Source organism: Nerophis lumbriciformis, linkage group LG38 (assembly GCF_033978685.3).
Source record: "Nerophis lumbriciformis linkage group LG38, RoL_Nlum_v2.1, whole genome shotgun sequence".
NCBI classification, from domain to species: Eukaryota; Metazoa; Chordata; class Actinopteri; order Syngnathiformes; family Syngnathidae; genus Nerophis; species Nerophis lumbriciformis.
Genome location: NC_084585.2, coordinates 18,267,324 through 18,282,885, shown reverse-complemented (window position 1 = coordinate 18,282,885; position 15,562 = coordinate 18,267,324). Strand labels below are relative to the sequence as shown.

Below are 15,562 nucleotides of genomic sequence, written 5' to 3'. Positions count from 1 at the left end.
CTAATGTTTTATAACGTTTTCTATTCTTTGTTTCTCGGCTGTGAAGACTTCAGAGCTGGCGGAGCTGCAGCGCAGTCAGCTGCGAGATGACATCAGGGAATATAAGGTGCGGGAGTCGCGGCTGCTGCAGGACTACAGCGAGCTGGAAGAGGAGAACATCTCTCTGCAGAAGCAAGTGTCTGTGCTGAGACAGAACCAGGTGAGCATGGACTGTTGATGTCAAAAATGCACTTATATTTTGTGTATAAGTACATAACAGTTTTCTTTTAAAATGCCATTCTTCTTCTTTATACCCTTTCAGGTGGAATTTGAAGGCCTCAAGCATGAGATCCGCCGCCTCGAGGAGGACTCGCAGTGCGTACACGGCCAGATGGAGGACGCGGTACGGCTGAGGGAGATCGCCGAGCGTCAGCTGACTGAGGCCTTGGAGACGATCAAAACGGAGCGTGAGCAGAAGGCCACACTGCGCAAGGAACTCTTGCACTACGTGACCATCGGGGGCTCCGTGTACAACGGCTCTTTCAACGTCTCCTTCGACAACCTCAAACTCCATGATGACTCCTCCGCCATCTCTGAGCTGGATCACGACGAGCTGATCCGCGGCTTCGAGAACGGCCTGATCAACAACGACTCCGCTGCGGGAAACAGAGGAGACGACTTCAAGCCCGCTCCCAGCTTGGTGGACGACCTCCTGAGCGAGCTCAACATTTCGGAGATCCAGAAACTCAAACAGCAGCTTGCGCAGGTAGGAGAGCCTTTAAATATGCTTTGATCCTGCCGTCCTAAGAAATACAAAGGACATAAACTTATTCAAGATCCCATATTTTTAAAGAAATCTGAGAGGTTACACAATACCATATTAGCTACTGATGCTTGAGTTTAGACCATTTGGAAGTCCCTTTACCGCTTTTACCTAAGACGCTCTATTTTGTACTTTACCCACTTTCTACATACACACTGTAACTCTGCACTCTCCCACATCTTTAAAAGGTGGCAGCAATCCAGGCTGCATTTTAAGTTGTGTAGTGAAGCCTGCTATTTTAATGTATTTATTTGTATTATTGATAGAGTGCACTTTAGCTCCTTTTTACATATACACTGTAACTCTGCACACCTCCAACATAACACATGTCATAAATCAGGGGTCCTTACCTTTTTGACCCCGGTGCCCAACTTTTTCACTACAGAGGGACTCGGGACCCACTCAACTATTAATACTGAAATAGTAATCTCACACTTGATCCTAATCATATTCAGGGATTATATCTAAGATACTTGCAGTTTAACAGGTTGATATGAAATCATTTGTCAATCACAAAGATTATTACCGGTATTAAGTTTAACACATAACCTAGGGCTGCAGGATTACGGCAAACATAATAGTCACAATTATTTTGATTGATATTGAAATCACGATTAATAACTGTCAAGCTTGGTATAAAGGATAGGACTCAGATGCAGAGTAGGGAACTTTGACAGGCTTTTATTTTGACAGCTTCCTTTCACCTCCAAAGTCAAGGAATTAATATATCTATTTAACCAAAAAACTAATCGGCGAAAAAAGGTTCCAAAAAAAAATAGGAACAACCGAAAATCACTCCGAACGGAGGAAAACACAAAAACAAAGACGAACTATAATTGGCGCCGTTTATGCTATAACATGTATTAACAAAAAACGCTCCAACAGGAGGAAGAAACAACAGCTATGAAAAATTATACACTATCTAATCTAATAAAGTATAACAAAAATTGTCAGTCAAATATTTGAGGAAAGAAATGAAAAAATAACTGATAACTCACCACTTTGGCTGAATAAACTAAATAACAAAAATTCACTCTGCTGAGGAGGAAGAAAGGAAAACTCAAAATAGCAAGAAGGGATTCAGGATCAAGGAACATAAGCAAAAGACAAGGCAGGGCATGGACATGGGCATGGACGCTAGAGAGCACGAATAAAACGAGACAATCTGGCACAGAACAAAGGGAGGAGTGGGCTTATAAGACACATGAGGGTAATAGGGAACAGGTGGAAACAATCAGGGAACCGGGATGACGTCAGACTGATGACACAAAAGGAAGGGCAAGTGACCTGAAACGAGAGGAGAGTTACTTTTCAAACTAAAACATGCAAATCACAAGACAGAAAAACCCAAGACACCCCCTTCTAGGGCCGACTCCTGACGGCCCAGATTGTCCAGGATGGTCCCTATGAAAGTCTTCAATGAGGGTGGAGTCCATGATATGTCGAGAAGGCACCCACTGTCTCTCCTCCGGTCTGTACCCCTCCCAGTCTACCAAGTACTGTCTGCCCCGACCCCGGCTGCGAACTGCCAACAACTTCTTGATCTTGTAGACAGGGCCGCCCTCAATCATCTCGGGTGGTGGAGGGGACGTGGAGGGGACGTGGTGGCCGGAACCAGCGGGCTCTCTTTGACAGGCTTTACTCGACTGACGTGGAAGGTCGGGTGTACACGCAGGGACCGAGGCAGACGGAGTCGTACTGCTGAGGGGCCGATGATTTTGGTAATGGGGTATGGACCTACGAACCGTGGTGCTAGTTTCTTGGAGGGAACTTTGAGCCGCATGTCCTTGGCTGAGAGCCATACTCTCTGCCCTGGCCGATATGCAGGGGCGGGTCGCCTCTTGCGATCCGCCGCCTTCTTCACTCGGTCTCCTTGTTGAATCAGAACCTGACGAGCTGCTGCCCAGATGCGTCGGCAGCATCTGACCATGGCATGTGCAGAGAGGACCGACACTTCCAGCTCATTGTCTGGAAAGACTGGAGGTTGAAAACCGTAAGCACTTTTAAAAGGAGAGAACCCTGTGGCAGATGTAGGTAACGAATTGTGTGCATACTCGACCCAGACCAGGTGTTTGCTCCATGTAGGGGGATTTTGGGACACCAGGCACCGGAGGCAGTTTTCCAGTTGTTGGTTGAGGCGTTCGGTCTGGCCGTTGGCCTCCGGGTGATAACCTGAGGTCAGGCTGGCCTTAGCTCCGATGAGCCTGCAGAACTCCCTCCAAAACCGTGACACGAACTGGGGCCCCCGGTCGGAGACAATGTCTTTAGGGAAGCCGTGAATCTTGAAAACACTATTTGCCTGCTTCATCTCATCTTCTATTTGACAGGTGATTACTCCAACCACACGGGTAAGTGGAAGGATAGTTTCGGGTTCCTTGGTATCAGGCTCGGGGTCGAACAGTCGAGACAGGACGTCTGGCTTGACGTTTCGGGACCCCGGCCTGTAAGAGAGAGAAAAAGAGAAGCGGTTGAAAAAGAGCGCCCACCTGGCCTGGCGAGAATTGAGTCTTTTAGCTTTTTTGATATACTCAAGATTTTTATGGTCAGTCCAGACAATGAACGGGAAACTGGCCCCCTCTAGCCAGTGCCTCCACTCCTCCAGAGCGATTTTGACCGCCAACAACTCACGGTTACCGACATCATAATTCCTCTCAGCTTTGGATAGGCGTCTTGACAGGAAGGCGCAGGGATGCATTTTACCATCCTTCTCCGAGCGTTGGGAGAGGACGGCTCCGATTCCTTCGTTGGAGGCATCCACCTCTACAACAAACTGGCGTTGGGGATCTGGCATGGTGAGGATAGGAGCTGAAGTAAAGCGATGCTTGAGGTTCTGGAACGCCCTTTCAGCCTCTGGAGACCAGCGGAACTGCACCTGGGTGGAAGTGAGAGCATGGAGAGGGGCAGCTATTGTGCTAAAATTTCTGATAAGTCGTCTGTAAAAATTAGCAAACCCCAAAAACTGTTGAACCCTCTTCCGGCTATCAGGGGTAAGCCAGTCGGCTACGGCGCTAACTTTAGCCGGGTCCATCTTAACTCCTCCAGGAGCTACGATAAAGCCCAGGAAGGAGATAATGTTGGCATGAAACTCACTCTTTTCAGCTTTGACAAATAGCTGGTTCTCCAGTAGCCTTTTAAGGACCTTGGTCACATGGACCTTGTGAGTCTCAATGTCTGTAGAATAAATTAAAATGTCATCAAGGTACACATATACAAAATGGTCTAGGAAGTCTCTTAGCACATCATTTATCATGGCTTGAAATACAGCAGGAGCATTGGTGAGTCCAAATGGCATGACTAAATACTCATAGTGTCCACTGGGAGTGTTAAAACCAGTCTTCCACTCACCCCCTCCCTTATGCGGATGAGATGATAGGCATTACGAAGGTCTAGTTTAGTAAATACCTTGGCTTGCTGGAGTTGGTCAAACACCGAGTTCATGAGAGGGAGGGGGTACCGTTTTTTTATGGTGATGTCGTTCAGTGGGCTGTAGTCGATGCAGGGTCTCAGGGTTCCATCCTTTTTGCCCACGAAGAAGAATCCAGCACCTGCCGGTGATGAGGAGGGGCGAATCAGTCCTGCTTTTAATGAGGCGGTGAGGTACTCCTTCATGGCCACCCTCTCAGGTCCGGAAACGGAGTACAGGCGTCCTTTGGGGATGGTGGATCCTGGGACCAAATCAATGGCGCAGTCGTACGGGCGGTGAGGAGGGAGCGACATGGCCTTTGTTTTGCTGAAAACCTCTCGTATCTGGTGGTAGCATGGAGGGACCGAGTTCAGGTCCGGGTACTCTGATTCTGTGGTGGGGTTCGTAGAAAACAAATTAAGTTGTGCTGCATCCTTATTTCGTGTAGCACCGGTGACACATTCATTGACACAGTCCTTCCCCCAAGCTTTAATTTCACCCGACCTCCAGTCTATATGGGGGTTGTGGTGAAAAAGCCAAGGTTGTCCCAAAATCATAGTGTGTGAGGAAGTTTTGAACAGATACAGGCAAATCTTTTCTTCATGGTTATTTATGCGCATGCGTACGGGTTCTGTGGTGTGTGTGATAAGAAAAAGTCCCTTTCCATCTAGGGCTTTGGCTCTAATGGGTCGGGCTAATGGCTCAGACTTGATACCCAGTTCAGCAGCTAGACCCCAGTCCATTAAACTCTCATCTGCACCCGAGTCAATAAGTACCCCAATGTCTGTGATAGTGTGATGTTTTACCTGCACTTTAGTGAGAGTGCGCGTAATGGGGGTAGAAGCTGAGAGTTGACTCACTCCTATGGGTCGCTTAACTGGACAGGTGGCGACGAGGTGACCAGCCTCTCCGCAGTAAAAACACCTTCCTTCAATCTGTCGTCTCTGTCGTTCCTCCTGCGACAGCCGCGCTCTTCCCAGTTGCATGGGATCCTCACCTCCCTCCACGGAAGGGTGATGACTTGGCTCGGGTGAAGCGCGGTGGAAGGCTGGTCCATGCTGCGTCCGAGTGTATGTGGCCCCTCCCGCAGTAGTGGTCTGTGCGCTCCGATGTCGTCTGAGCTGAGTGAGTCTATTGTCGGTGCGAATGGCAAGCGCGATAAGCTCGTCCAAACCGGCAGGTAAATCCAACGGGACGAGAAGGTCCTGAATCGGTGCGGCCAGCCCTTTCAAAAATACGTCATAGAGGGCTGTGGAGTTCCAACCGCTCTCCGCCGATAGCGTGCGGAACCGGATGGCGTAGTCGCATACAGAGTCATGGCCTTGCCTCAGTCTGCTCAGCTCCTGTGCTGTCTCCCGATCGTCGGTGACTGGATCAAAAGTCATTCGTAGGGCCGCTTGGAATTCCGTGAGCGAGCTGCAGATAGCTGAGCGCCGGCCCCATTTGGCGGAAGCCCAAGCTTTGGCTCTCCTCGTTAGATGGGACATCATGAAAGCAATCTTTGCTCGATCAGTGGGGAAGGCGTGATGGTTAAATTCAAAATGAATAGAACAGTCTATGATGAATGTCTTGCATTGTCCTGTTTCACCTGAATACTTAGTCGGAGCCGCCAATTCACTTCCTGCTCCGTCATATGACATAGGCGGAGCGGGTACGGGAGCCGAAGCGGTGGTTTGAGGAAGCCGCATGACCGTCTCCTGTAGCTGGGAGGTAAGGCGGCTCATGTAATCGGCCATCGCCGTCTGAAACTCCTCCTGGCGAGAGAGTCGTGATTCTTGAGCTTGTAGGATCGCTGAAAACTGTCCTTTCTCTGCTGGGTCCATACTGGCCAGATTGTAATGTCAAGCTTGGTAAAAAAGGATAGGACTCAGATGCAGAGTAGGGAACTTTGACAGGCTTTTATTTTGACAGCTTCCTTTCACCTCCAAAGTCAAGGAATTAATATATCTATATAACCAAAAAACTAATCGGCGAAAAAAGGTTCCAAAAAAAAATAGGAACAACCGAAAATCACTCCGAACGGAGGAAAACACAAAAACAAAGACGAACTATAATTGGCGCCGTTTATGCTATAAAATGTATTAACAAAAAGAGCTCCAACAGGAGGAAGAAACAACAGCTATGAAAAATTCTACACTATCTAATCTAATAAAGTATAACAAAAATTGTCACTCAAATATTTGAGGAAAGAAATGAAAAAAATAACTGATAACTCACCACTTCGGCTGAATAAACTAAATAACAAAAATTCACTCTGCTGAGGAGGAAGAAAGGAAAACTCAAAATAGCAAGAAGGGATTCAGGATCAAGGAACATAAGCAAAAGACAAGGCAAGGCATGGACATTGGCATGGATGCTAGAGAGCACGAATAAAACGAGACAATCTGGCACAGAACAAAGGGAGGAGTGGGCTTATAAGACACATGAGGGTAATAGGGAACAGGTGGAAACAATCAGGGAACCGGGATGACGTCAGACTGATGACACAAAAGGAAGGCCAAGTGACCTGAAACGAGAGGAGAGTTACTTTTCAAACTAAAACATGCAAATCACAAGACAGAAAAACCCAAGACAAGACTTCCCTCACCGCGGTGTGACAATAACACGATTATGCATTTATTGAAAACATGAGTATTTATTGTACCACCAAAACATCTATTTAAAAAATAATTTTAAAGAGTAACTGGATATAAAAAGTTACAAAAAACAAGTAAAAAAAAAAAAAAAAAAGTAACAAAAAAGAATTGAAATAACGATAGCATTACAAAAATGTAATGTTTTCATTGTAATTTTTAAAAATGTGTAGGGTTTTTTTTTGTGAGAAGCCAAAATCAAAATTGTGATTAAATGTTGATGAATTGTGCAGCCCTAACATAAACCTTATGCTTAGGTCAGGGTGATTACAAAAGTATATGTACTAACCAAATATACTGCATAAGAAAGCACTCATAAATAACTGATGAAAAATAAATGTATAAACAGTAGAACCTCGATTTACGAACCCAATTGGCTCCAGAACAGGGGTGTCAAACTAATTTTAGCTCAGTGTCTGCATGAAGGAAAATCTATTTCTACATGGACCGAACTGGTAAAATCATGGCATAATAACTTAAAAATAAAGACAACTTTAGATTGTTTTCTTTGTTTTAATTTAGCCAAAAATAGAACAAGCACATTCTGAAAATGTACAAACAGTCTTCTTAGTAAAACACTTAAAGTTAGATGATAATTCTGAGGAAAAAAATGGTGCAGTTTAAAAAACACCATGAAGAACACAATGAACGTAGTCATTGTCTCAGTGAATTTATAAAACCATTAAACTTAACACTTCATGTTCACCATTAAAGACATGTTTGGAAAAGTGACCGAGTATTTCCCCAAACCGCCGCATTAGTGACATCCGCAACTGCCACAACACATTAATTTATCATCATTCAAATATTACAATTATAATAGAAACAAAATAATTATCAAAATGACACCATAGTCAAAATCAAAGTAACGTAACTACAAACTTAACCAATATGAACATTAGGGAATCTTTGGGCACCTCGCGATTAGATTATGATTACGATTCAGGAGCTACGATTCTATTAAAAATCGATTATTGATGCATCTTTAATTTATGTATATTGATGCAGTTTTGGGTAGCACGGAGGAACAAGGGTTAATACGTGTGCCTCAAAATACAAAGGTCCTGGGTTCGATCCTGGGCTTGGGATTTTTCTGTGTGGAGTTTGCATGTTCTCCCCGTGACTGCGTGGGTTCCCTCTGGGTACTCCGGCTTCCTCCCACGTCCAAAGACATGCACCTGGGGATAGGTTGATTGGCAACACTAAATAGGCCCTAGTGTGTGAATGTGAGTGTGAATGTTCTCTGTCTATCTGTGTTGAGCCTGCAATGAGGTGGCGACTTATCCAGGGTGTACGACGCCTTCCGCCCAAGTGCAGCTGAGATAGGCTCCCGCGGCCCCATAAGGGACAGGCGTTAGAAAATGGATGGATGGAATGATGCAGTTTTACATTTCTTTTAATTTCAGTAAATAAGCGTTTAACACTTGCAACTTTAAAAAAACAGTGCATTTATAATAAGAAACAGTTAAATTAATTCCCACGTTTACTAAATTAATGGAAATGTCTGCAAAACTGGAACATAAGTGCCCTAAAATAAAGGAGCTGGTCAGATCTCTCGGTGAGGTGGCTCGCTGCAGTCAGCCAAACTTTAAAACGATATGCATAACTTTATTTACAATAAATAAATGTATTATCGTTTATTGGCGTTTACTAATCAATTTTATAATCGTCCATGTCCGAATTGCAAAGCATCCCAAAATCGATTATTTCCCCCACTTCTAGTAAACATGGTAGATTTAAGCTTAAAATAAAAAAGAACAAACAACAAATGTAGAAACACACAATTTTACAATGGTGTTCAGGGTGCACATCGCGCCTACACAGAACTCTTAACTATTTCAAAGATGATGGACTTAAGTCTTTGCATCTTACTCTTTCCTTATTTTATGTGTTGAGTGGATAATTGACAATGAAATAAGGTATTGTGTGTCAGTACTGCATCAGTCTGCCACCATCTACTGCCAGCCACATCAGAAGCAGCTGATTGCTTGCACCTGTGCTGATTTCTTCTTTGCCACGAAGTAGTGGCATCCAATCCAGAGGGCGTTTAAAGCCAGCTGACACGCCATCTTTAAACAGTGTCATGTGTGACGAGGGTTACACTTGAATTGCTATTGTGACATCTAGTGGACTCATCTATAACAGCAGTTTCTTTCAATAAAAAATGCAGCGCATATTTCTACTTAGCAAATTTATCTTGCGAGCCGGATCAAACCTGTTCAGGCCTGCGGGCTGTATGTTTGACACACCTGTTCTAGAACTTGGTTCGTAAACCAAAAAGTTTGTATACTGAAGCGGCGTTTTCCATAAGAAACAATGTAAACCTGAATAATTGGTTATGGCCTCGACAAAAGTCCCTATTTTAGTAAACAAAAATACACACTTAATATATATATACGGTATATATACACTTTATACTGTCTTCAAACAAACATAATGGAAAAATGGATCAACAATCTCTTTACATCCAACATCACAACATCAGCAGTAAGCTGCACTATCAGCGTGCGCACACACACAAAAGTCCCAGGCTGGTGCTCTCAAAAACATTAACAACCATGTTGCTACAGCAAGAAGAAAAAGTCAAATAACGTTTACCTTTTGTTAGCAAATATTCGTGGCATGCAAGCGGGAAGAGGAGGTGAATCATCATGATGACTGCAAAGAAAGAGCGAGGTAGACAAAGGAAGGGCAGGGAGAGTACGTTTTTTCTGGACCAGGCTGGCCTTCGCTGCACCAGGAATCTGTCCAAGGTGCCTTTTTTTGGCGGCGCTTTAACATTTGATGTGACACATGATGTTGTCGTTATTGGCCTTACCCCTAGCAAAAAGTAATTTTTAGTCCACAGAGAATCCCTCCTTTTTTCTTGGCTGGTTTGTTGTCTTTTTGACCCGTTTTCCATCCATCCATCGAGTTAGCAAAATAGAAAAAACTTGGGGAATGGCGAAAAAAGAAACACTGAGAAATGACTCGTGTCTCTTATCCTGTGCAGCAAGTGACGTGGAGGGCTCCGCCTCAGGTAACAATTCTGCGCCTTGCTTTTTGTCTACAGCGACGTGGTTCGCACACAAAGGCATATTTGGCTCAGTCTAAAAGTTTGTCAATCGAATTGTTTGCAAATAAAGGGGTTCGCAAATCGAGGTTATACTGTACAATTATTTAGTGCTAAAATGAAAAAAATATTAAAAATAGTTATAATAATGAATATGTTTCTTAATTAAACAGTCAATAAAATTAGAGTGCAAATGAAAATACAGCTTCACCACCTTAGTCATATTTATTGCGCTTAAGAAACTTCTCTATGACTTATATAGCTCCAGACTTCTTATGTTTGTTTGATATTGTCATTACTGCCACAAGTGGTGGTAAAGTGTATTACAACTGAGTAGCGCTGCAGCCCCTTCAGACCACTGCTGAGCATTTCTTAATCATATGGCTCTGGCCATATGATTAAGAAATACTTACATACAACAACGTAACATTAAGGAGTGTGACAGGAGGACGAAAACATTAGTAACACTAGCATAGCTCTTTGAGCTACATGCTAACATTGCATTCACTTTTTTTTACAGCAACATCATGCTAGGTTAGCGTATTCGAAAGAAAAACAAAATGATCAAACGTACAGCTCCCACGTCACTAGCTGACTGGATTTTAAGATGTGTAGCAAAGCCTCCTTTTTAATTGCGGAATACACACAGGGTGGGCTTATCTTGCTAGAGGTGAGTCGGTATTGTTTTTCCTTCAAGAAGTTTTTAAAAGTTAAAATGTCAGAAGCTCGAGCGTTTTTTCTCTCAAAAGTGGAATAAACAGGAGGAGATGATTGAATATTGAATTTGTTCCACCTATGGTGCTCATTAACAGGCCCTGGGACACATACTAATGTTAGAACATCATCAAAAAGACAGTTTTGCTTAATAGGGGACGTAATAAAAAAATTGTGTCTTGTTTTTTAAATCTCAGGGACCTTAAAGTACCAGTCGAATGGAAAAACAAGTTGCCTCTATATTGAAGCTATTATCATAAATAACTGATGTATAACACCTAAAAAACTTACAAAGTTTGCGAGTAAATAGATGTGATCAAAATAATATCGGTGTCACAGAGATTTCCGACCAATTTTAAGAGATAATGAGCAAGCCAGTCATGTGATATGTGACGTAGGGGTGGGAACCACAGATCCCTTCCCCACCAACAACAATGCAAATCATGCAGACTTTCTGAGAGTCAACAACAATGACTTTGGAAAAAATTATGATCCAAAAACTAATATTTTTTAGTCTGAATATAAGGAGGATGAGCTACAAGTTTTAGAAGCTGTGTTCTAAATAGATCCAGCTTTAGTGAAACACTAAGCATCATGTAGCAGTATTGCTAAGTGCTTAACAATAAATACAAACTACGAACATAAACTGATCGCTTACTGTACAGTGTCTGCTCTCATTGTGATGACGACTGATAGGATGTCCATATCTTCCCATTTAGATGAAGAATTAATCATAGTCCACACAAAGGGTTAAAAGGAAAAGTTGCTGCCTGCAGAGACTGTCTTCGGTTGTTGTGTCTTTGTCTCCATCTCCGGGTAGAAATTGAATGTCACAGATGAACAACTTCTGGATTCAGGGCTAAATCCTTTTATTATCCAGATGAGAGGCATGATTTATATTCTAGAATAATTTAACACGCCATGCAGCCGCAGTAGCAGCAGGACATCGGCCGTCATAATGCTGCAGCATAAGCTAGTTACCTCTGTTATCATTGCGCCGCTAAAAAATAGTTTGTCTGCGTTAGCGCTTATAATAACAATATCTCTAATATTTGGTTAATATTCAGGTCACGATTTGTAAATGGAGTATTGTTGGCAGGTTTTGAAAGGTTATCTAGAGAGCTCTCCGGGTGGAATAGAGAGCTACCATTGACTCAATTGTTAGCTGACTTTTTATTTATTTATTTACGACTTAGAATGCATAAATAAAGATAATGAATTTAGAATGATAGACAGAACATCTCACATGCCTGAGTATGACTGACATGCTGATATGGTCAGATTGCAGAAGTGTTACGACCATGACGTCATCCCAACCCGAATCTAAAGATGTTCGCAGCAAAATATTCAATATGGCCGTCTGAAATTAGCATTTTGTGATGTTTAGACAACATTTTCACATCCTTTGTGAATTTGGAAATACCATTGAATATGGTTTAACAATTAAGCATATAAAGTCAACTTTTTTTTCCATTCTACTTGTACTTTAATCTAATTGGAAAAGTGATGCGTGACCTGAAAGGAGCCACGGTCAAGGGATGATCTCGCAATCTGACACATTTGGAGCACTTTTGTGATGGATAGTGTGCAAATATAGCCAAGTCAAATTATATTATGCTGATAGACTGGATGATGTTATAATGAGTTGCAAACATTTCACTGCAGGGTGTAACAGTAGTTTCCACAGGACTGCAATCTCTTTGTGGCTGTGGCTTTGGGGGAGGGGGGTTACATAATGTTGTTGTCTAATTTCCATAACTGGCCACGACATATATGCAAGTTAATTTTATACAGGCTGTGAGCAAAAAACATAAAAAGCAAAACAAAGAATGTAATAAAAAAAAAAAAAATGTTTGTCAGACTACTTTTAGATGTGGTTGGCACCAGATACCTGCTTTCATGTCAGAATCTCTAAATCACCAGTGTCAAACTCAAGGCCCGGAGCCAAATCTGGCCCGCCACATTATTTTATGTGGCCCGCAAAAGCCTGTAAATAATATAAGTTAATAAATTGCTCAATCTTTTCTTACTAAATATATTTGTTCTTTCCCTTTTGACATTACAAATCATGTACTGCATGTAATTGCATATCCTTTAAAATTCAATATTATCAAAATGTAAATATTATTTTATCAAGTATTCCAAAACATTTTTTTTGTTAAAATAAAGCTAAATACTGTACTTAAATAACTGCTGGACTTATGATTTCAAAACAAATTGTAGACTGTAAATTTGACAATAGATTTTATGGTTAAATTCCACCGACTGAGTTTTTTTACCGCAAAATCGATTTTGGTACTGTTTTTTCCATATACAGTAAGACACTAAAACATTAAAAAACAAACAAAAAAACATTAAAACTTGATTTTACGGTAAAAAAAAAACCTGGCAGCTCTGTTGCTTGAAATTTACCGCTAAGAACAGTAGTATTGTTTTTCCATTCCATTTATTAAAAAAAATGTTATATGCTGTAAAAAACCCACTGCTTTTACTGTAAAAGTCTGGTGACTGAGCTGCCAGTTTTTTAAAGTAAAATTTAAAAAAAAAAATTGCAGCTTATGTAAAAAAATATATTGTTAAGTTAAAGTTAAAGTACCAATGATTGTCATAAACACAATAGGTGTGGTGAAATGTGTCCTCTGCATTTGACCCATCCCCTTGTTCACCCCATGGGAGGTGAGGGGAGCAGTGAGCAGCAGCGGTGGCCACGCCCGGGAATCATTTCGATGATTTAACCCCCAATTCCAACCCTTGATGCTGAGTGCCAAGCAGGGAGGTAAAGGGTCCCATTTTTATAGTCTTTGGTAGGACTCGGCCGGGGTTTGAACTCACAACCTACCGATCTCAGGGCGGACACTCTAACCACAAGGCCACTGAGTAGGTTAATGTATTTTATATATATATACATATATATATATATATACGTATTTTATATGTATATATATATATATATATATATATATATATATATATATATATATATATATATATATATATATATATATATATATATGTATACTCCTATATTACTCATTGTTAAAACTGCGACGTGGCCCTCAATGAAAACGAGTTTGACACCCCTGCTCTAAATTGTCTAATAACACCAGAAAAAGTTGCAAAATATGTTGCTAGTTGTTATTTGAAAAACAGAATTTAAGTGAATCTGAATTCTCGTTAAATATAGTGACCAAGTCATTAAGTTGGCAATACTGACCTTTCTTGCTACGTCTTCTTATTTTCGGGCAGACCAGGTGCATCTGAGGTGTGTTAAGAACAGTGTTACGATGCTATCTACCTGTTGTAGCGACAAGCTACATTCACAGGCAGTCCCATTATAATGTGTTTGAGCGAGGGGCAACAAGTTGCGCCGAATATATTTGTGGTGAGCCACCACAAATAAATAAATATGTATTTTTCTGCTATTTGTGTAGGTGGAGAGGGAAAAAATGGCGCTCATCAACACTCTGCAGGAGAACCAGAAGCAGCTGGAACATGCCTATGGCACCGTGTCCGAGCAAAAGGAAACGGTCAACAGACTCACAGAGAACCTCAGCGCCATCAGGAAGCTCCAAGCCAGCAAGGAGCGCCAGTCTGCGCTCGACGGCGAGAAGGAGCGAGACAGCCACGAAGACGGAGACTACTACGAGCTGGACATCAACGGGCCGGAGATCCTGAAGTGCAAATACACCGTGGCCGTGTCTGAAGCGGGCGAGCTGAGGCAGGAGCTGAAAACGGTGAGGGCACAGTACGAGAACTGCCGAAGCCAGTATCAGGAGGAACGAGCGCGGCTGGAGAACGACCTCCAGGAGGTGAGGTCCAGGTTGGCGTCCTTGGAGAAGATCAGCCATACGGATAAACTAGAAATGGCCCGCCTGGAGAATGAGCTGCGTCTGGTCTCTGCCGCTGCAGGAGAATCACTTGGCAGCCTCAACGTGGCTCAAGACGAGCTCATAGCTTTCAGCGAGGAGCTGGCCAATCTCTACAACCACGTCTGCATGTGCAACAACGAGACCCCCAACCGTGTCATGCTGGACTACTACAAGGAGGGCAAGGCCCTGGTGCGACGAGGGCAAGAAGCCAAGGACCCCCACTCTTCTGTACTCCTCACTAATGGACTTATTTCCGAGACCGAACCCGGGAAATCCGACTCGGCCCCGGAGCCCCGCTTGGCGCTCCGCCTAGAGCCTCGCCCGGAGCCCTTGAACGTCTACAACCTTGTCGCCATCATCCGAGACCAAATCCGCCACCTGCAGCAGGCAGTGGACCGCACCACCGAGCTCTGCCGCCAGAGGATGGCCAATCTGGAACTGAGCACCGTGGCGGATAAGGACAAGGAGGCTTGCATGGCGGAGATCCTCAAGCTGAAGTCCTTGCTCAGCACCAAGAGGGAGCAGATCGCCACGCTCAGAGCTGTGCTCAAAGCCAACAAGCAGGTATGCTTGCACTCACCTGGGCCATTCCATCTAGTAATTTGCTTAAAGAGTAACTCAAAATAAACTAGGGCTACAACGATTCATCGATTGAATTGATTGATTTGATTAGGTGCAATAGAGTGAGTGCACATGCTGTGATCTGTTTATTTTTTATAAAATTTTAACAGTGCACACATGTTGAAAGTGCAAATTCAATGTTGATGATTTGAATGTATCCATCCATCCATTTTCTACCGCTTATTCCCTTCGGGGTCGCGGGGGGCGCTGGAGCCTATCTCAGCTACAATCGGGCGGAAGGCGGGGTACACCCTGGACAAGTCCCCATCTCATCGCAGGGCCAACACAGATAGACAACATTCACACTCACATTCACACACTAGGGCCAATTTAGTGTTGCCAATCAACCTATCCCCAGGTGCATGTCTTTGGAGGTGGGAGGAAGCCGGAGTACCCGGAGGGAACCCACGCAGTCACGGGGAGAACATGCAAACTCCACACAGAAAGATCCCGAGCCCGGGATTGAAC

The 15,562-nt window shown here is 43.2% G+C and overlaps 1 protein-coding gene across 1 annotated transcript in view; it reads left to right on the top strand.

The window, feature by feature from the left end:
- The window catches only part of bicd2 (bicaudal D homolog 2 (Drosophila)), a 41,402-nt gene that overhangs the window by 13,881 nt on the left and 11,959 nt on the right, over positions 1 to 15,562 (top strand). Inside the window, exons 3-5 of the mRNA XM_061932715.2 lie at positions 47 to 199; positions 302 to 745; positions 14,036 to 15,037. Coding sequence (XP_061788699.1) covers positions 47 to 199; positions 302 to 745; positions 14,036 to 15,037 — 1,599 coding nt within the window. The remainder of the gene's footprint in view (positions 1 to 46; positions 200 to 301; positions 746 to 14,035; positions 15,038 to 15,562) is intronic.